Here is a 22,950-nt window from a genome sequence, read left to right on the forward strand (position 1 = left end):
TCACTTAAACTATTGCTGTATAAAACACTAATACGTTCCAAGCTGGAATACGCATGCTCGATATAGGATCCAAGTCAGGACAAGCTTGTAACGGCACTAGAACTTGTTCAAAATAACTCCGTTAGGTTTATTTTGTGCAACTACAATAGAACTGCTAGTATTACTGCCATGAAGTCTAATCTTGCTCTCCCATCCCTGTCTGCGCGCCGCCAAATTTCCAGACTAACTCTTTCTCATAAGTTGTACTATCATCCTGTTTTGCGCGACCAATTTATCTCTAGGCCTCATTACCGATCCCCTCGCATCGATCACAGCCACAAAGTTGGTATTGACATTTGCAACACTAAGCACTTCTTTCACTCCTTTTTGCCCAGGACTAGTCGCGATTGGAATCACCTTCCTTCTGATGCTGTATCTATCAGTGATAACCATCACTTCCGAAATTTGCTAGCCAACAATGTATAAACAAGGTATTTGTAATGTTGTTTTTTCATGGTATTGTGCTAATATTTTACGTAATTTTTACAATGATATAGCTAACATCGTATAATGAGCGAATATTGTATTCTTCTTGTACGTTTTGCTTGCATATTAGCACCACTCCCCTCTGTAATGCCTTTGGCCCTGAGGGTATCATAAATAATAAATAAATGTGCTGCCTCAAATCCTGAATTCTGGCACCATAAGTTTTTCAAACACCACACATATCCGCACCCAAGTCATGTATAAAACACTATCACTTCTCGAGTCCACGTGCTCATGCTGAACCAATTTGTTGCCACAGGAAAACAAATCAAGTATCTTTCGGATGCATGTGCAAAAATTACTCTAGTTGCATAGGCATTGTCGCTCCATCAACATCGGCGGCCCCTGACTATTAGGACTGCATATGCAAGACCGATATACGATACACTGGCACAGTTTACCAGAACAAGTCGCACCACACGACAGATGGCAGTGGCATTCGTATTGGAAGCTGGCCCTCATGGTTGAGAAACTGAGCATAAACCGGCACACAGACATCATTCACTGGCGCAATAGCAACAATTGAAATACAAATATCAGGTATTTTCTGACCGGTCGTTCACAGTAACGGAAAAACATTTTCATTTTCATATACAATCACACGTTTGCACATACGCTTGTCACCAAGTTACTGATTGATGTGGTACCGTTTGGTATCGTCAATGGCATCATTGAACTCATAAAAAGATGGCTTCACGAAAAAACTTCTAATAGGCAAAGCAGCAGATATTTTGCTTTACATAACCTACAACGTGCGTTTTAGAATAAATATTGTAGTGATGCGTATATGCTGAAAATTTATCTACGCGACTAGAGACAGACAGTATTAGAACCGGCTTTTAACTTGAGGGTTGACATATCTTCTGATTTGTTTTTATACTAATTTGGAACATTTATAACTTCCGAATGTCAATTACATGCTTTTGGCCACTGCTATTCCGCGTAAAGGTTGCCTTAAATATCATCACATGCGTTTGCTTTCCGATTATGGCCGCATATGAGCAGGATTTACGTGGCAATCAACTCCCAGAATACGTGAAATCCTGAAGTAGTGCGTCAGAATGAAAAATAATACAAACAAATACGACAAGGATCTGACGCAAATTACCAGCTAGCAAAATAATCCATTCCTTCTGTAGCGCCCCTTAATGGGGATCACGTGGACATATGCAATTGCGATCGAGTACGATTGCTTGGGCTCGATCCAAATCAATGGGCACCATGTGAAATCAGTGCTACCTAACACTGCTGATGGCACGAGGTAACGACAGCAAGCGCGTTACACCACCCTTTCATGGTATTGTAGGGGCATACGCATCCAAAATGCGCTATGAGATCTCCATACGCAAGCAAACTTTCAACTCCGGATAAGTAATCTTTCAATTCCGGGTATGACCACAACGACTATGCCTGCCCAGCCAGGACACTGCGTCCTAAGCTTAAGGAAAAATATTAATGGCTCAGAATTTCGCTGTGATGCAATGCGTCGCCGAATACTGCTAACATAGCGTTACACCGCGGCAATAGAGAGTGCAAAAGGAAACACTTACTTCAGTTTATTTTGGAACGCCACGAACACAGCCCACCGCAGTGCAAACTGGAATGGCTGCCACATACAGCCGACAACGGACTGCTATATACGTCATCGACGCTGATATTTCCTACGCGTCTCAATGTACTCTATATGCAATGAGCCAAACAAATGCTACACCGTTTATCACATACTCGCAATGTTGCAGCTCTGTCAATCCTCATGGTCATGCAGGAATCTCGCCACAGGGCGTGTTTACACACTAGCGTTCAAACAGCGTTGCCTATGGTGTTATATTGTACCTGCCAGTGAGAGTGGTCAGTGCCTTTTCTTGATATTCTTTGCGTGTTGATTTTTCACTCTCAACATGTTAAGTTGCCCTCCACATGGAAATACGGACGGCTCTGCGTACATAAATAACGGAGCTCACGTCCGTATTTTTCGAATACAATCCCACAATTTTTTACGAAACAGAATGGTCTACGTAATTTTTATGTAAGGTTTGACCGAAAAACTACAGAAACATTTGCAGTGTGCGTCATAGCTGATACGCGCCGCATATTCACATAGTGCATTGTAAAGGAAAATAAATCCATCTGGGTGTTTTTAACAGGTGATGTGTCCTAAAACATTTCCATCCATCCTTGAATATTTACTCCGATGTATGGGAGCAATACAGCGGCACTCACTCGTTTCACTCCGTTGGCTAGCTGCAAGTGGAATAAGGTGACATGACGCTATTTTGCTCCGCTTCAATATGTTGATATGTTGCAAAAACTCCTCACAGGTAGTTTTAAAAACTCCCCCCGCCGAAACAGGTCAGGCATGTAGCGCTTCTCATAAAGCAGTGCGCCGCCCCAGCAACCGACCGAGTTCGGCGTAGTCCGCGGTCCTCATGGCTGGCGATCTGTTTACGTCTTTGAAGTGGCGTCCCGTGGCAACCCTTCGGCAATTTATTTCCCATATTTTCCTCCAGAAAGTGGTATAGGCGTGCCTGAAGCTCATAGTATCTCAGTTTGAAGTACGTTAGCTGTACTTGAATGAAAGTGCAACTTTTCAAGTTCGGAAAAACGCTTATGTATACCTCGAAGCTCCTCATTAAGCCGTGCTGTCGGCTCAGATGTTTTGCTGTGCTTCCGTGTTACGCCACCTTGGCTTGTGTTCTTCAGCATGTGAAATGTGACTTTTATGTCCTTGTGAGTACAGGCTGACAACGTCTGGTGTAATGTTTGCAAAGACCGCGTAGCAATGACAACAGCGGCCACTGTTCGTGTGACGACGTCCGTGCTAGTTGCACATGAACGGCATATTCCAAGTTCTTTGCGGTGCTGTGTTGCCAGTGAGATAGACCGGAGTACAAGCAACTGTTTTAATCTATTGTGTGCGGCTACCGTCACAAAAGAAAAACGGTAGTACATAAGTATACGGACTGTTAATAAAGCTTCTCACTGAGCGATGTGAATCGAGTTTTAATCGCGCGCGCCCTGCTGCTTTGATCACGTCGTTGTTTTTGATTTTACATTAGCATTATTTTCTATCCCAGACACCAATTTAGAAGCATGCCTGCTCACTCCCAGTGTGAGGATTCGTTCGACAGACAAGCGAAGTAGCTAGTTTTCACAACCGAGAGACATTGCTAGGACGCCGGGCAATAGTGCGGTAAAAAAAGAAACATAAATGTATGACTACGCGCTTTTCTGAGTTACGTCTGAGTTAGTTTCTGAGTTAGTTTTTGCTGGTCATATTCACACGTAATAAATACGTGCTACACTACCACTATTTCACGCAAGCTTAATTGAACTTTTAAGCACAGGCACTTACATTTTTCTTGATTACTGTAACTAATGCACTGTGTTTTGTCCGCGAATGCGGGCAGTATGCGAAGTGGCTTCAGCACTCGCAGTTGTAATGATAATTTTGAAAAAATCGTGCAATTAACGTTTCTCACACTATTCTGAATTAGCCAGTTTTGTGTTAAGATCTTCTGTCAATTTCACAAAGGTAGATATCGTATCAGATCTGCACAGCACAGTTACTGTTTAGCGGTGTCAAGGCGCACAGTCTCGTGGCTATATATACTGGCAGCGTTGCTTCTTGTGTGCCACGTATACGTTGGATGTGTTTCAAAGTTCTGCACTGGGCGTTTCGCATTTGTTTATGTATGGCATGGTTTATGAGCTTTCGCTGACTTGTTTCTTTGAATTTGACGTGGATTTGTGCGTATATTTCGAAATGTGACCATTAGCCTCTGCTTATAAAATCGTCACGCAAGATGACGCGATACCTCTTTTTATACTCACTTTGCGCCTCGAAGGAACTCCTTCCATTGCAGCGTCAACGAATAAAAAGACAGAAAAAATCTCCCATTGTTCCACGCAATAATCCCGCTGGCACGGAGTAAAAATCCTACTACGATCATGCGGAGTATAAAAAACTGCCAACCGGGGGGTCGCTAGAGAACAATAATTATACTCCTACTTGAGAGTTCTTTCCATTTACAGTTCAAAGACAGTGCAGATTATATAGGACACCGACGGCTTGCTGGTGGCCACGATGTTGGCATTCGATCATGAATGTGTTATTCACAGACATTTGCAACAAGAACTTGCGACACGTGCTTGACAAATGTCGCGTACCTAATTGTAGCGTACGCGATACATTGGGAGACATCAGAGAACGCCGTTAAAGCTCGTTTATATACTTCTTTTAAGTTCTTCTGAAAACAGGAAAAAAAGCTGCGTTACTGAATTTGTACAACCCTTCATGTAGATTTTTTTACTGTACGCGAAGTTACTCGGAGCTGGAGAGCCAACTCAAGCGCTTACAGCGCACCGCCTTACTATGCGTGCATTCACTCTGCGAAAAGTCAGCTTTTATGCTAAAGCGATGTAGGTGGCGCAACTGGTCGATGAAGGAACATGAAGGAGGAGAAATGAGGGGGAGTGAAAGCGGAGGAGGAGAGTGTCGTTACTTTATAATGTTTCAGGAGCTTAGCCTTCACCACTCGCGGCGCTCCGCGTTCGTTCTTTCATCCTTCGCTGCGCGCGTTCGCTCGGTTACAGTGGACGCCGAGGCACACTGACGCTCAGCGCAGGAACGGGCACCGAAGAGCGGCGCTCTAACTCAAGCATTCGCACGTAGTACGTACATATGGGCAATGTGCAATGTTCATGTCGTTATTTTTTCACAAATATTCAATGGCAGTTTATAAAATATTGATAAAAAACTCACGGTGCGTGAACGCTTGAACTATATGGCGCCACAGTGCCGAGCGAGGCTTAGAATCTCGTTGATTGCCCACCTCGTCGGAACCGCAGCACTCGTTATCTGTGCCTGCGCGTCTGCATAGAGTGGCAACGCGGTGGTACCCTTGCGTTCGCTGATTTCAATGCATGGGTACTATGGGGAGCGTTTCCTTTAGAGATGGTTATGATAATTCGACGGGTTACTTGAGAGCTCTATAGCAACTAGTGAGCATTACCGGCTAGTGAGCATTACCTTACCAGTTGTACAGATGACGCAAAACTATTCCTCAGTGCTTAGCTACAAAGATTATTCTCATGCCGATGATGTGTCCATCATTGAGCACATGGAAAACTGTCTTGTTGATTTTATCAGCACTGATGCCTGTTCTCTGTGGAATCGATTCAAAATTATGTGCCACTTTTGCATGAACCAATTCATCCCTAGTAAAAAAAAGAAAGCTCGCAAACACACACCTTGGGTGACACGCGATGTTATTCATATTAAACGCAACGTAAAAAGGTTAAAAAGAAAGCATGGTAATCCTATTAAAATAAAAGAGGCGCAGAACTCTCTTCAACAGAAGGTGACTGCTGCAAAGAGTTACTATTATAACAACTCTCTGCCTAACTTTATTAAAAATGATCCTACAAAATTTTGGAACCATATGAAGGAAAGAAAGAAACCGATTTCACAAATAATAATTGAGGGCACATCAATAACTAATGACAAAGACATAGCACAACATTTTAATGAGTATTTTCAAAGTGTATTTGCAGTGTCAGATGATTGCATTACTATGCTTCCTGTGAAACAGGTATTCCATGTGGATTCTATTTCTTATGCTGGAATTGTGAACATGTTGGTAAACCTAAAAACCAAAGCTTCTTGTGGCCCTGACGAAATCCCTAACATCTTTCTAAAACGTTATCCTGAACTTATTGCCAGCTTTCTTGTACGAATTTTTTCTGCGTCTGTGCTGTCGGCACAACTGCCCGATGAATGGAGAGTGGCCCGAGTTGTTCCAATATTTAAAAAAGGAGATCGACTAAGATTACAAAATTATCGTCCCATTTCTCTAACATCACAATGCTGCAAGCTCTTGGAGCACATCGTGGCAAACTATATAAAAGAATTCTTAGCTGAAAACAATGTGCTCACGGAGTTTCAGCATGGCTTCAGAAAGGGTTATTCGACTGTAACGCAATTGGTATCAGTGATTCATTCATTTGCTTTATCTCTAGACAATAATGGCCAAATAGATGTAATATTTTTAGATTTCAGAAAAGCCTTCGATAAGGTTCCACACGACAAATTAATATACAAACTTAGAATTATTGGCATACCTGACATTTTCATAAACTGGATTATTGCTTACCTGAGCAAACGCACTCAGTACGTTACAATAGGTGAACATAACTCGGCCACTCTCCCGGTCACATCAGGGGTGCCCCAAGGTAGTGTCTTGGGGCCTTTACTGTTTTTAATTTATATAAATGACATTGTTAAAACCATAACTCCTGGTGTGCAAATTAGACTGTTTGCCGATGATTGTATTTTGTACAGTGACATAACTTGTCAGAATGATCAGACTGTCCTCGAAAAGAATTTAAATAACATATTAAAGTGGTGTAATGAATGGGGTATGTTTATTAACGCTGATAAATCCGTATTTCTTTGTGTTACTCGTAAAAAAAGCCCACTAACTTTTTCTTATACCCTAGGTTCTTCAGCTCTACGTGAAACTCACAATTACAAATACTTAGGTGTTACTTTGACTTCCACATTGTCATGGAACATGCACATTAATGATATTTGTTCTTCTGCTTTCCGCAAACTCTGTTTTCTAAGACACAAACTGAAAAATGCCCCTCCTAACGTGAAATTACTGTGTTATTTTACATTTATTAGACCAAAGTTAGAGTATGCATGTATATCATGGGATCCTTATACTAAATCAAATATCGTGCGTCTTGAAAAAATACAAAGAAAGGCAGTCAGGTTTATATTTAATAAATTCGCAAGACTGGACTCTCCCTCCAAAATTATGACAGAAAACTCCATACCTACTCTTGAATCGCGCCGAAAGCTGCTAAGACTTGAATTCCTTTCCCTTCTTCTCAACAACAGGCTTGAAATTAAACCATCGACTTATATAACGCCTGCACTAACACGGCAAACAAGACAGCATCATCCGGATTCACTAACACCCTATTATGCTCGAACTAACACGTTTAAATTTTCTTTTTTTCCCAGAACAGTATCAGACTGGAACGACAGTTTACAGACACAGTGTGACTAAAATTTGTATAAATCTGTATTAGTTTGTTCTTAATTTGTTCTCGTTTGTTTGTATACGTTCTATTGCCCCTCTGCTTGGACCGAAAGGTCTGCAGTATGTACTAAATAAATAAATAAATAAATAAATAAATAAATAAACAGCAAGGCTACTAGCGGCATCTTGTGGCGCAATGTCTAACCAGAGACCACGCAAAAGCAATACTGAAGTGATTTAAATATTCTTCGTAACTGATCATGCTCGCTTAAACTCCGCCAGCAGTTGCCAACGTCACAACGTCACAACGTCACAAATGGCGAATTGCCATTGTCCGTGAGGCATCCTTAATTCTACTCTAAAGGTAGATCATGACACACGAAGGCGGAACATGTGCTTCACAAATGGGTTGCTTTTCACTTCCTTTGCAATCTTTTCCTTAAAAAGAAGCTAAACATACCATAGGCTATCAATAATCCCTTGTAACTGCCGCAAATCGTTCAGTGACTAAATACAATTACTATGTACCTCTAAGACAGCAAAAGGTGATACCCTTCTGTGCATAGATTTATTCAGTATGCTCAGTTAAAGGTTTAGCTCATCGTACAGTACGCTGAGGGAGACGATCCACCTTTGCCGAAATTCGCAGAAATGTGCACGAAGCACACTTGTACTGTACTTTTACGATGTTCAAGTGACGAACGATAGCCACAGAAAATGAGCTGCTTTGACAAGCAAATAAGTTAAAGGCAGAGCTCGTTACTGCTCAAGCTGTCGTAGTTGTGTGGTGGCTTTGGCATTGAGCTAATAAGCCCCAGAGTGCGGGATCAAATTGCGGTTACAGCAGCTTTATTTCGAAGGGAGCGACATGCAGAAAACGCCCTGGTACTGTGGATTCGGGTCAGGTTTAAGAACCGCAGGTAGTCAAAATTATTCACTACTCCGTGCCTCATGCAGCGATCGTTGTATTAGTGCGTAAGATCCCAGAATTCCTTTATCGCTAACCTTGAGTGCTTCACTCCTGCAGATTACTTTTAAGAAAATTCCTGCAATAAAATTCCTACATGCTTGTCAATCACGTCGTGATTTCTAGCTAGCATTACATTTAAGGCGAAATTTACATTCCGGGGTTTTACACGTCGAAACCGCTATCTGATTATGCGACTGTTCAATAGTGGAGGCTCCGAACTAAATTTGACCACATGGAGTATTTTAACGTGCAATCAATGCGAGATACACAACTTTTTTTGTATCCCATCTCCATCGAAGTATGCATGCCGTGGCCGCGATGGAACCCATGACCTCGTTTTCAGCAGCGCAAAGCCATGGCCGCTTAGCTACCGTGGTGGCTGCTATGAAGTTTGATGTGGGTGGCGGGACGGCGCTGTCCGCTTCTTTAAACAGCACATCCGGATAGCAACGTGCTGTCAAGCGCAGCAGAAAAATATGCCTGAATATTTTTGAGCGGCCAATAGCATCGCTTGAAAAACATTACACATTAGTTATTTCATTGCTATTGGGCCGCTACAGTGCCTCTACAAAGGTACCGACTTCCTGTTACGTGCATGGTAGCACAGCAGTCATGGAAAAGGAACATCATTGACGAATAAAAAATACTTCAAACACTTATACTCAATTTGCGTACAGGGGCGTGGTCTTATGTTCCATAGATGAACACAGAGTAGTAAAAAAATCTTCATTCGAATAATACAGGATGGTAAACTTCCGTTGTAGGGCAGTCAGCTTCGAAAAAAAAAATATGTATAGTGAATTTAGCTGCAGGGCAAACGAGCAAAGCTGCTTTGAATTGCCTTGTTAACCCCATAGGCATCGTGTAACGTATTGACAGCGTGAAAAAATATTCTCTGGGTATGGTCACCGTCCACGATTCTTTTGATTTTGTGTGCTGAATACGCGAATTTTCTTTCAGGTTCGCTAACGACAGATTTTTATTTTAAGAAGGAAGTATTTGTGCGTCATTTTAAGCTGTAATTATATAAAGAAAACGCAGGTAAAATATCAATTAAAGAAACCTCAGATGTAGGGTGGAGGTAAGACACATGTGCTTTGCAGCAGCTAGCGCTCTTTTGAAGCACATTAGCTCTTTTTACGTTAATAGCGTCAGCTGTGGACTACGCAATATTATGGCGTTTAAGCAGAGTGTTAACATCGGTAGGCTGGTACATACTTTTGTGAAGGAACAGTGCTTAAGAACGGGACAAGGGAGACCACAGACACGAGCGGCAGCCCAAAGTAGCTGCTACTACGGAGCAGTTACATACCTGCCAACTTTCTCGAATTTTGCGTAGTATTCGAGAATTCGGACTTTTTCTATGATTTATCGAATGTTTCCGCAAGTTTTCTAAAAAGTGAATTCTGTTTTCAGAATAGATTTGAAGCTGAGAGAAAAGCAATGGCAGAGTTGGCAAAAAATGCAAAAAAATACGTTGTGCTGGTACTGGGGCCGACCTCTTGCGCTAGCTCAATAAGTCATGTGCCAGAGGGCTTCTTGCTTGGAACAACTTTAAGAGAAGTTCCTTTGGTATACCAATTTGGCAAGAACAAGGTCACTGAACCATCAACTGTGACACTTTATGCAGCTTGTAAATCTCCGTTTCTGACTGGTAAACATTCTTTCGCATACCATAATCATTAGATATCATCAACATCATCAACTTCAGGTTTTCTGTTCACTGCAGGACTGAAACCTGTCTCACAGATTTTCTAATTGTCGCGGTCTTGTATAAGGCGATTGTATTTCTCACCTCATCATACCGCATTATTCTCTACTCTCCTCGACTGCATTTCTTTTTTCTTGGTTTCTATTTTAATAGTTTAGAAGACCACCGATTACCTTGCCTACGCAGTGCTTGACGTGGTGAATGTTTCGTTTGATCTGATGTTCTCAACTATACTCCATCTCATAAAGCATTTGCCGCGCTGTTGAAGCTGCAGTGCTCCTCAGTATTATAAAGGCTGAATGCCTCTCGAAATGTGTTCAAACGTATGGCTTCGTGTGCTCACCGACAGTAATTCGCGGTGTACGACGTGCATGTGCTAACGACCTAAGTTGCCACGTATCGCTGTTAGGTGTCATGTACTAAGCAAAACTAAAACCTGTGTCCCACCAATAATGAGACAGCTGCGCAAGAATATTACCTATCTACGCCCAGCACATTTGCCAGCGTTGCAAGGGACTTCTGAATGGAGTGTATAATATCAGCTACACCGCCCTCTTGCTGTGTGAGCCAGACCCCCACTTATTTTCCTATCACGCGTGTCCATTTTTTTCCATCGCTCCATGTCTGGTCTCATCAAAGTCGAAGTCCACATGATCTTTTCTCTTTCCAGGGTCGGCCCTACATTCGCGTGAACCACGACATAAACATAGAGGAAGTACTCAACATCTTTACACGAGAGTGGAAGTTCACACTTCCCCGCATTGTGCTCGTGATGATCTCTAGTCTCAGCAAATGGCAAGAATGGAGCACCCCACGCCAGCTAGAGAACTTCAAGGAAGGCTTGATCAAGGTTGGCACTTTCCACAATCTCATTCACATGTCAATTTACCTTCTAGACGAAAAACAAAACTGCGGGAGTTGTAGTATGGTTTAATGTAGCAGCAAAAAAGCAAGCACAGAAGCAGACAAGAGACGAAACCAAACTGAAGAGTTCTGCATCCGTAAGTATGCACAACATAGCGTAAATCAACCCTCGATCTACCTAACACCGGATTGAGAAAGACATACCAGTTCTTCTGAGTGATTCCTAACATTTGCGAAGTTGGCCTCGTTCTCAAATTTTAAGAAAGTCGTTTCATGTATTCCGGAAAATAAATTGTATTACGAAAGAAGATTTAAAGGCGTGGACGGGTCGCGCAAAGCAAGAGCTTTGTAAATGCATTACATAAAATAATTATCTGGCACTTCTGCCTCCTTGAAGCAGTGCGAGACCCTATATACTTGTGAGTACTTAGTTCAACCATGTTTATTCTGTATAGTTCCTGGAGCAAGCGGAATTAGAGAAAGCAATCAGGATAACAAAATGCAGTGCAATCTGAAAATAATATGTTACCAGTCAGTCTGTACTGTTCCCCCGCCGGGGCGTCTTCATCAGCAGGCCTTTGGTGCGTTGCAGCACCAATGACCCGAGCACACAATGGTCGGATCCTACCGCACATAATCATGCGTGGCTTAGCCATGTCTGGGGAAAAGGGGATTCTCGGGCTTGAGTGGATGCTGGGCTTTGGACTTTTTGACCCCCCGGTGGAGACAACACACTTCTTTGCCCACGCTTCACGTAGACGGCACCACGGACTGACCCACCCAGGGGAAATTGGTAGTCCCCTTGCCCTTTTTCTATCATCCTTTCCAATTTTCATATTTCTCTCTGACTTTAAGTGTTTGCTGCATTTTCCTCTCTTAATTTCACTTCTCATTTTGCAAGGAGCGAGAGTTAACAATGTGTGTCTAGTAAGCCTTGGGTATACCATATTTGGTCATAGCGAAAACGTGCAGCTGCCATTTGTGGTGCTTGCGTTCGCATGCTGGGCTCCACATGGGTGGCTGGCGCTCCCGCCGAAACAATAACGTTCCCATGACCAGTTTCTTCCCGCTTTTCTGATGACTCCCAATATGGGGGCCCACCGAAGAAGTCTCTAGATTTTTTGGACGCCAGACGAAATTTTCCGTCGTGCCACCTGATAAATAGTGAGACACCGTAATAAACCGTTAGAATCTCACCAGTTATTGTTTTGTGTTGATGCATGATTAACTACAAAATCTTGGGTCGTTTGAAGACTGTCCTATCACTGCGACCTCACACTGCACCATAAACACAACCCGCGGTGCAATTTCTGATGTTGATCTGTTGGAGCCGACCGAGGATGATCTCTAATAAAGACAGGAAATGAACAAAGTGTTTTAATTGTAATATGCCCGAAGATGAGGTGCGATGGTAAGAGATTTAGACAAAAGACATAATTCTTACCTTTCATTCAAGTGACACATAATTTAATCTACATATCATTAAGGCCAGATACATCAAAATACGTGCCAGGCCGTACGTGCCAAACCTGCTCCAATGCTTCAAGTCCGAAATAGTTGCTCATTGGAAGACGCGCATGCATGATTTGAACATACTTGAATGTTATCGCTGGTTCTTCCTCTTGAGTATGTTCCCACCAAACATTGTGTATTCAGATTGCACGCGCGACACGAACTGTGTAGGATGTTCTGGAAGGCACGCGGGCCCCAGCGATTACCCTGGAACTTTCGCCAAGTCATGTCTATAAGCCGACCTGCTTGAACCGCGGATCAGATTTCGCTTATCGCAAACTGTGTTCGCCGCTATCGTTGTGCTTCGTGTGTCAATTGCCTTTGTGGGCACAGGTCTGTCCAATAAAAAGTTAGTTTCGTTATTCTCCGTTTTGTGACTGTGTTCTTCACTGTCACAACTATGTGACGTCTGGTGGAGGCGATATTGCATTCATGCAGTAGACCCCCCCTCACATGCACAACCTGACAAAACCAACGTCGGCCCGCCCCATCGAGCAAGTCTCAGGCTACTGAACTTGCCCTAGAGCACGGACGTCTGCCTGAGACGACCAAGAGGATCATGGCCAAATCAACAATCCCAATGACAGCCCCAGTGTGCCCCGTCGTATTCAACAGCCCAGGTAGGGACAAACCTTCCTCAAATCATCATTGGAAGACCAGGAAAAGTGGCTGGACGCATACGAAAGTTTTGCTGCATTCAACAATTTCACCATGTATACTTCACCTTAGAAGATGCCGTCACGACGTCGTTTGAGAACCAGTCGTCGACCCTGATGACATGTGCCTGATCCGCAACGGCCTCCTGCAGACCTTTACGAGCGTCGTGGGGAAGGAAAAGCGAGAAGCTCTGATGGAGGCACCAGCGGTGCTCCCGAAAGAAAACGTTGTCATTTACACATGAAAGATGGCCTGTGTGCTGAGAACTGCGCAGAATGTTCCATTCGACGCAGCCTCAAGTGGCCTTCATTGGTGGCATTGTCCGAGAGGAGATTCAGCAGTCACTTCGAGTTCCTGAAACTCCGCGCCCTCAGACGGAAGCGACGATCTTCGCCACCGTAGGCTGTCCTCAGGTTCCCTCTCCGCGGCGAAAAAAGACGACGTGGTGACCCGTCGTACCAACGACAAGACAGTGCGACGCAGCCGCAATCAGACTCCGAGACGAAACCGTAAGGCAAGACAAAGAACCATTGACGTCGACGTGTTTCTCGACGGCCACGAAATTACCGCTTTAGTGGACACAGGAGCCCACTACTATGTCAAAAATGGGCCGTTGGGCGGGGAGTTGAAAAAAATAAACAATGGGAAGGCCAGCAAATCCAGGCAGCTGGAACACACCTAATCACGCCGAATGTAGTCTACATGGCAAGTATTAAGGTAAACGACATGACCTACCCTGAAATCTTGGTTATCCTCCAAAAGTGTTCGCGAGAGATAATTCTCGGCATAGACTTCCTTAACCAATCGTTCTTAATCATCCACCTGAAGTCCGAGCCGATAACGCTATACCAAGATCAAGTGATACCACCTGACCTCTGTAACAGCCCGCAAGTGCTCACAGTATTGGAAATAAATAAATAAATAAATAAATAAATAAATAAATAGTTCACAGACCTCTCGAGGCCGACTTACGTGTGTTAAGAGTAGTGCTGAGGAACACACATCTGAATGGTGTGAATAATCTCTCTGCTCTGAGAATTGTGACGGGGGGCACGCCTTCTACACATGGTACTGCCCATCTTGGAAAAGGAAAATGAAATTGTAACTATCAAAGTGACCGAGAATAGTTAATTGATTAGTTCAGTGGCACGTCAAGGGTATGCGCCAGAATAGCCCTCCCCCAGCAGCTTCTTTATTTATTTATCAGTGCCTATTCTTTTCTCGGGAACTGCTCTTCTCCTGTTCGCAACTTCAAATTGTTGCTCATTGCAAGACGCGCCTGCATGATTTGAACTTACTTGAATGTTATCGCTGGTACTTCCTCTTGAGTATGTTCCCGCCAAACCTTGTGTAATCAGATTGCACGCACGACGCGAACTGTGTAGTATTTTCTGGAAGGCACGCGGGCCCCAGCGATTACCCTGGAACTTTCGCCAAGTCATGTCTATAAGCCGACCTGCTTGAACCGCGGATCAGATTTCGCTGATCGCAAACTGTGTTCGCCGCTATCATTGTGCTTCGTGTGTCAATTGCCTTTGTGGGCACAGGTCTGTCCAATAAAATGTTAGTTTCGTTATTCTCAGTTTTGTGACTGTGTTCTTCACTCACAACTATGTGACGTCTAGTGGAGGCAATATTGCATTCATGCAGTAGACCCCCCCTCACAAGCACACCCTGACGACAAAACCAACGTCGGCCCGCCCCATCGAGCAAGTCTCAGGCTACAGAACTTGCCTTAGAGCACCGACGTCTGCCTGAGACGACCAAGAGGATCATGGCCAAATCAGCAATCCCAATGACAGCCCCAGTGTGCCACGTCGTATTCAACAGCCCAGGTAGGGACAAACCTTCCTCAAATCATCATTGGAAGACCAGGAAAAGTGGCTGGAGGCATACGAAAGTTTTGCTGCATTCAACAATTTCACCATGTATACTTCACCTTAGAAGATGCCGTCACGACGTCGTTTGAGAACCAGTCGTCGACCCTGACGACATATGTGCCTGATCCGCAACGGCCTCCTGCAAACCTTTACGAGCATCGTGGGGAAGGAAAAGCGAGAAGCTCTGATGGAGGCGCCAGCGGTGCTCCCGAAAGAAAACGTTGTCATTTACACATGAAAGATGGCCTGTGTGCTGAGAACTGCGCAGAATGTTCCATTCGACGCAGCCTCAAGTGGCCTTCATTGGTGGCATTGTCCGAGAGGAAATTCAGCAGTCACTTCGAGTCCCTGAAACTCCGCGCCCTCAGATGGAAGCGACGATCTTCGCCATAGTAGGCTGTCCTCACGTTCCCTCTCCGCGGCGACAAAAGACGACGTGGTGACCCGTCGTACCAACGACAAGACAGCGCGACGCAGCCGCAATCAGACCCCGAGACGAAACCGTAAGGCAAGACAAAGAACCACTGACCTCGACGTGTTTCTCGACGGCCACGAAATTACCGCTTTAGTGGACACAGGAACCCACTACTATGTCAACAATGGGCCGTTGGCCGGGGAGTTGAAAAAAATAAACAATGGGAAGGCCAGCAAATCCAGGCACCTGGAACACACCTAATCACGCCGACTGGAGTCTACTAGGCAAGTATTAAGGTAAACGACACAACCTACCTTGAAATCTTGGTTATCCTCCAACAGTGTTCGCGAGAGATAATTCTCGGCGTAGACTTCCTTAACCAATCGTTAATCATCCTCCTGAAGTCCAAGCCGATAACGCTATACCAAGATCAAGTTATACCACCTGAGAGCTCTCGGAGTCACTATGCCTTACGTGTGCTCGAATACCAAGTCGGCAGCCCACGTCGCGCCAGAAGTATCATTTCTCTTAGCACTGAAAAAGCCATAAACGTAGGAGTGATTCAGGGTGACAACTTCTACTGCACGGCCGTGAAATTTGCGTTGCTGGAGTGATCGCACAACTTCACGTAGGAAAAGCGCAAGTGACGTTGGCAAACTTCATCCAGGTTTAAAAATGTTATCAAGGGCACGACGATCGCATAAATCGAGGATATTGTGGAAACTGACATTGACTTTGTCTTTTTGGATCCTGTCGGATCTATCTCGGTGGTCATAGTTCGGGAACCAGCCTTTGTCTTACATACAAGTTTCACGATGAGCAAGTAGGAACGGCTCAACGATCTCCTCCAGCAATTATGCGACTGTTCGTCGTGTCGCTAAGACTCTCATAATAACTAGGGAGTCCATCCGACCATTCCGCCAAAGCTCGTACCCTGTTTCAACATGATGGCGAGAGGTCATAGAGGAACGATTCGACGAAATACTGCCTGACAAAATCAACCAGCTATCGAAAAGCTTGTGGGAATCTGCTGTTGTCTTGGTGAAAAAGAAAGATGGAACACTGCACTTTCACGCTACTTACCGTCACCTGAATGTAGCCGCGAATAACGTACATCCCTCCCACGGATAGACAACGCACTGGATAGGCTCTGCAACGCTTATGTCTTGTGGATGGACTTCACGACTGGTTACTGGAAAAATTATGTCTGGTCGAGCGCGAAGCCGGAAAGGGGGCACAGGAAAGAAACGAGGACAAAAGAAGTCGCCGAGGGGGATAGCGAGAAGACTGCCTTCCTCGCGCCGGACAGCCTCTATGAGTTCAAGGGGTGTTATTCGAACTATAATCGCCACCCGAATTATCCCAGCGCGTAATGAACGCAGTGTTGGCTGGCTTGAAGTGGCAGACATGCCTCGGCTACTTGTTTTACGTCGTAGATTTTTCTGCAAGTGTCGACGAGCAATTGGCAAGCATTGAAAGAGTACTGGACATAATCATGTTTTCCAGAGTCACTTTGAAACCAGAGCAGCGTAACTGCGTAGGAAGAGTTTCTGTTCCCGGCCCCTGTCGTCAATAAGCGTGGAGCTGGAGCACTCCTAGACTAGCAAAAAACAGCTGTCATCGCAAAGTTGCAGTAGTCTGTCGACAAGAAATCAGTGCCTAGATTCTGTGGCGTCCGTGCCCCCCGCAGAGGCGTCTGCGTCAGCAGCCATTTGCTGTGTTGTGACACCCTGGACTCAAGCACATGAAGATTGGACCTTCCCACGTGTAGCCATGCGTGGCGTATACCTGTCTTCGGACCTGTAAGGCTTCTCGGCGTAGGCAGCAAACCTCTTTGACCACTCCTTCACAGAGATGACACCCCCGGAATGAGCCACTCGAGAGAAATTCGTCGTTGCCTTTTCGTGTCCTCCTCTCCAATCTTCATCTTTCTCTCTTGCTTTCAATTTCCTATCTTCCATTGAATTCTTTTAACTTCCGAACTTCCGGCAGCAATGGTTAACCTTCTCTGTGATAACCACTCTTGGTTATACGTATCTTGCTATAGCAGGAACGTACAACTGCCGTTTGTGGTCCCAGGTTTAGAGGCCCCACAACGTCCCCTTTTTGGGCTCAATGGTGGGTGGCTGGCATTCTTGCTGAAAGAATATTATTTTTTTGTGGCTCGCTCTTTCCCGCGTTTCCCGATCGCTTCCAGAAAAGGGGGCCCACCAAAGAAGTGGTTGTTTTTTGTCAACATAAAGAAAACGTTCGCCCTACTACGTCTCACACACCGTAAAACCAGAAAAGGTACTGAGAGCAATCTCGCCCTTCCTGGTTTCAAAGTGCCTGGCAGAGACAAAACAGCCGGCTACAAGGTCTCGAAATGAGCTAGCGGTGATCGTTTTCTTGAGCTCCGAGATAAGAAATAACATGAGAAACTGAAGAACCTAGTTGAAGAACTGAAGAACTGAAGAACCTAAGTTTCCTATCGATGTGACCCTACACCGTACTGAAAATATCAGTCGTGGTGAAATTTTGAAAGATGAGTTGATGGATCTAAGTGAGATTCAGCTATGAGAGTGATGGAGTCAAGAAAATGTCATCAATGGCAAAATAATTAAGATGAGCCCTGAAGGAAAAGAAATTCTGATCAAGAATCTCATTCTAACCTTTGACTAATGCGTGCTGCCTGAGACTATCGATGCAGGCAATGTAAAGACCATAATCAGTCCGCATATCCGTAATCGATTGCAATGTTTTGAATGCGAGAGGTTTGGCCAAATTAACAGAGCTGTCGGTGTCGGTTGACACATGCCAAATGCAGCGCTTCTGAACACACGTCTGAATCGTGCAATAATGCTTCAAATTGGGTAAGCAATGACGCGGAGCACACCGCATGCTTGCGGTCCTGCGCATCTTCGACAACGAAAAAACAAATCGTTACAATCAAAATGAAGGAGAATATATCGTATAACCAGGCACGAAGGCGGGTACTGTGCATGCAAAGAGCAGCTTTGCCGAAGTGACGCATCAGGGTGCAGCGCCACAATGATTTCTAGCGGCTGTCTGGCCCGCACAGAGTGAGCCGGCGGCAACGCCATCCGCCCATCACCACCCCACCCCCGGTGGTTACAGCCAGCGCTGCACCTTCATCCCCGAAGGAGGCGTCGACTTCTGGTTTGGTGGATTCCGGGGTCTTGCCTCTTGGAGCGATGCCTACAAGGCGAACAAAGCACTCGGAAGAGCGAGTGCCTAGCACCGCGGAAGAGGCGATGGACGCGTCTTCTAGCCAGATGGCGCGACATGTGCCTAAGGAGCGGCGGGAGTCAATCAACCGCTGCAAAAAGGCGCATACTACAGGGCCTTAAAAGCACTCTTTAATTTAGGCTGTATTTCCTTTACAATATTGACACACAAAAATGGCAGTAAGGGGACTTCAACGCAATCTGGATAATCTTAAAGAACTTCTTCATCAACTAAGTTCAAAAGTGCTATGTGGTCAGGAAATGCGCCTAAAATCCACACAAACTTTCTTCTACAGTGTGGCGTTTCTCAAAAAGACAGCAGAAATGCTCTCGCGTCGTAGGGTGGTGTGACTATAATAGTAGATAAAAGTTTTGCCTGGAAAAACTACAACTTTGAACGTTCTTTGAAGCAGTTGGTGTCCGAGCATTGTATTTCAATAGGATGGTGACTTACTTTACATCCCTCTCAGCTATGAACTTCACAGAACAGAATTTCAGTATCTTATGTCGAAGATTCTGAACCTTACGTACTAGTTTGAGATATAAATGCCCATAGCATACTCTGGGAGACTCGCGTTCTGATGCCAGGGGACGCCTATTCGAAAATTTCTTTTTTCTACAAGTGCATGCCTCCTTAATAAGACCCAATATTCTATAGCGTCACACATAAAACTTTCTCATCTATAGGCATAAGCATATCTGGTAAACTCATGTGATACCTCGAGTAGAGCGTCACAAAGAACACTTACGGAAGTGATCACTTCCAGGTTATTCTAACGCCAACGAAGGCAGTTTAATGCTGCCCACAAGTTACAAGGTGGAAAGTCGATTCAGGTGATTGGATGTAGTTTCGCAAATTTACGTACCCTCGTATTCACAAATGCAACTTAAGTCGACGCCCATGCTTGATTTGATTTAGATGATGCCTGGCGTTATCGTGTCCAAAGACGCTCGCTGCGTTTCCTTCGGCGCGTTCACGATAGGCGTCACTTATATCAAGTCAAGCATGGGCTTCAACTTAAGTTGCATCTCTGAATACGGGGGGTAGTTGACTTGGCTTGATGTGCATGCACTCAGTACTGATGATGTAGTGGAATGCATAAGAGCGTTTAATATTGATAAGGCATCACTATGCATCCCACAAACAAAAGGCTCATCTTCTCAATGGTGCATTTCCTGGTGGAACGGGTAATGTAAGGAACCACGTAAGAACCAAACAGTGTGGTGTCTCCTTCATAGCTCCCCATTTGCAGAAAGCGTCCTCAGTGTCAAGCATATCAGATCGCAAGGGCGATGTATGCCATGATCTCCTTAGAGAGAAAGCTGATAAAATACAACTTGAAGATTAATTCCTACACTCAACAAAGAAAAGCACAGAACCAGGTAAGGAAATTACTAGACCTGCCATCTTGCCGCTTGCCGTTGGTGGATGATCAGGACAATAGCCTTGAAGGCTAAGCCAATGCTCCTGGCAAACATTTCGAGCATGTGTCCAGCTTGGATAACGCTTGAGCACCATTTCTCAACCACAAAATAGTAGCAGAAAGTAAGGCTCTAAACAGGAAATGTAGGTGAAATAAAGCATACAACTATTCTTGTAACGTGGCAGAGTTCAGACCTTCTTTGAACATTTGTGAGAAGTCTGCTCCAGGAGCAGACAGAATCACGCGTGCAATGCTAAAACACTTTCACCCTGACATTGAACTGGCACTGCTGTCTCTTACAATAACATATGTGTAGCCGGATACCTTCTATTAGTATGGAAAGGGAATATTGCAGTCTGTCTTGAAACAGGACGAGCCCCACCCTTAGTCACACATTACCGTCCTATTGCATTAATGACTTGCCTCTATAAGTTATTCGAAAAAATAACCAATGGCCGGTTATTATACTTTCTTGAAACAGACAAATTGCTCGACCCGTATTAGGGTGGTTTTCTAAAAGGCCGATCTACAACCGATCGTCTCGTAAGGATTTAGGCATACATATTGAGGCCTTCGCTCACAGACACTTTTTTCTGTCCCACTTTCTTGATATGGAACTCGATATGGATATGAAAAGTCGAACTACTTAGCGATTTCGACTTTTGAGACCCCTCAGAAATAGGTGTACGCCGCAATATGTTTTATTTAGTTGAGAGTTACTTATAAAAGCATAAATTCCGGGTTAGAGTTGGCAATACCTTGCCAGGAAACGGGTGCCAAACGGAATAGTACTCAGTTATGCCGTTTTTATTATAAAGATGAACTCTTTACATTCAATCATTTCAGGAAGTACCTTTCACTGTGTATAGGTAGATCACTAACAGTTAGGATTCAGATCACGTAACCTCGCGATATGTGAAAGACAAGGCCAACTTAGTCTGAACAAGGTGTTGAAATGGGCCGAATAAGATGAATTCAGGCTAAATCCCGGCAATAGTTCATGCATTATTTTTTTTTCAAGAAAAAGAGGCTTGATTTCAGAATACAACATATTGCTAAATGAATACCTCAAACTTCGAATACAGTGGAGAAATTTTTAGGCCTAATATTGGACCAAAAACTAACGTTCATAACACAGATAAAGCAAATAAAGAGAAAATGCCTAAACACTATGAAGATTGTAAAAGTATTGCCACACACCAAAGCCACATACTTAACACGATTAGATGACAGCGCCATAATGTACAAGTCTGCTAGCCCAAGTGCTCAAAATATAGTGAGTCCTGTTCACTACCTAGGCTTCCGGCTGGCTACAGGCACATACAGGAAAACTGCTGTCGCAGCCTCTATGTAGAGATGAACAAGTGCTCGCTACATCAGCAACTTTCATATTTAAGCTTCGCACATTTTCTAAAAGTGAACTAAAATCTAGAACATCCGTCTTGTCCAACCGGTAACGATTTGACATCTGCAAGGCTGTTTCCTAATCTACCTTCAGCTAGAGAACCATTTTTTCTGAGCGTAAGGAAGCATTCTGAGGAAATGGCAGCTCCAATTCTTGAGCAAATCTTGGTGGTCCTAGTCAAGCCATTGCTGCTGGGGCAGTGGCCGCTCATAAAATGCGACACATCGTTCATAGAGTTTGTAAAACAGGCACCAGAGACACATATTCTATGCATTTCTTAGAACTCCAGTCCAAGGACTCATCCACAGAATTTACACTGATACTTTAAAGACGCATGCCGCCGTTTTTTACGTTGCAGTCAGCCATCCTTCTCCTAATCCTAGTCTGATGTCCTGCATCCGAAAACAAGCATCTTTAAGTCGGAGGCCTATGAACTCTTGTCGACTATATAGCTCATGAAGAAAAGAAAATTAGAAAAATGAATAATTACAGATTCATTGAGTGCCGTCAAAGGTTTAAGCTCACTATAGAAGAATAAAAATCATGCATTTACTGAGCTGTATCCAATTTTCTACGCTATGTACGCATCTCATCAATACATCATATTATGCTGAGTGCCTGGCCACAGAAGCATCGAGGGTAATAAGCTTGCCGACCGAATAGCCATATCGGTAACCAAGAAACCAAGTAATTCTTCCGTAGCTGTCCCTGTCATAGATCTGAAGCCCATCCTAGGCAAGAAACTGAAACTGAAGGGTCATTGGGAACGTACGTGGAAAACTGAAACACTTAATAAACTTCACTTAATTAATCCAAACGTAAGAAAGTGGCCATCAATAGCAATTATACGACAAACTGCGGTTATTTTTTTCGCCATATTTGTGTAGGTCATACGTATGTCACTCAGTCGTACTTTGAACCGTTGATGATCCTCATGTATGCGATAAATGTGGCAAGACGCTAATAGAAACTCAAAGAAAACAACACTTTGCCTCTGCATACAGACAACATATTCCTCTCCATCGGGCAATGCTTTTAGGCTTTCACATACTACTTGATGATTAGTGAGTTTTAGCGCTTTTATGTGATGTTGGACCATTGCACGTTATCCTCCCATTAGAGGACTCTACTACGTTAACGCCCTTGCAAAGCACGGACATCCCAACCCTTGCATTCAAGGGCTGACTTGTGAGGTATGAGCACTACTGCCCACATATTTAGTAGATGATCGTTTAGTAATACAGATTTTATTATCGTAGCATACACCATTATTCATTGTCATTATATTAATACCTCTACATTTTGCGAACT

General features: G+C 44.1%; 1 protein-coding gene across 2 annotated transcripts in view; it reads left to right on the forward strand.

Moving 5' to 3' along the window:
- Positions 1-22,950, forward strand: part of LOC135900506 (transient receptor potential cation channel subfamily M member-like 2) — a 382,962-nt gene that overhangs the window by 44,934 nt on the left and 315,078 nt on the right. The window contains exon 3 of one of the 2 annotated variants that reach the window (XM_070536288.1): positions 10,926-11,105. In XM_070536288.1, the coding sequence (XP_070392389.1) occupies positions 10,926-11,105 (180 nt within the window). Of the gene's footprint in view, positions 1-10,925; positions 11,106-22,950 lie in introns of those variants that run through there. The other variant, XM_070536289.1, reaches the window with a different exon arrangement.

Source organism: Dermacentor albipictus, chromosome 3 (assembly GCF_038994185.2).
Source record: "Dermacentor albipictus isolate Rhodes 1998 colony chromosome 3, USDA_Dalb.pri_finalv2, whole genome shotgun sequence".
Lineage (NCBI taxonomy): Eukaryota > Metazoa > Arthropoda > Arachnida > Ixodida > Ixodidae > Dermacentor > Dermacentor albipictus.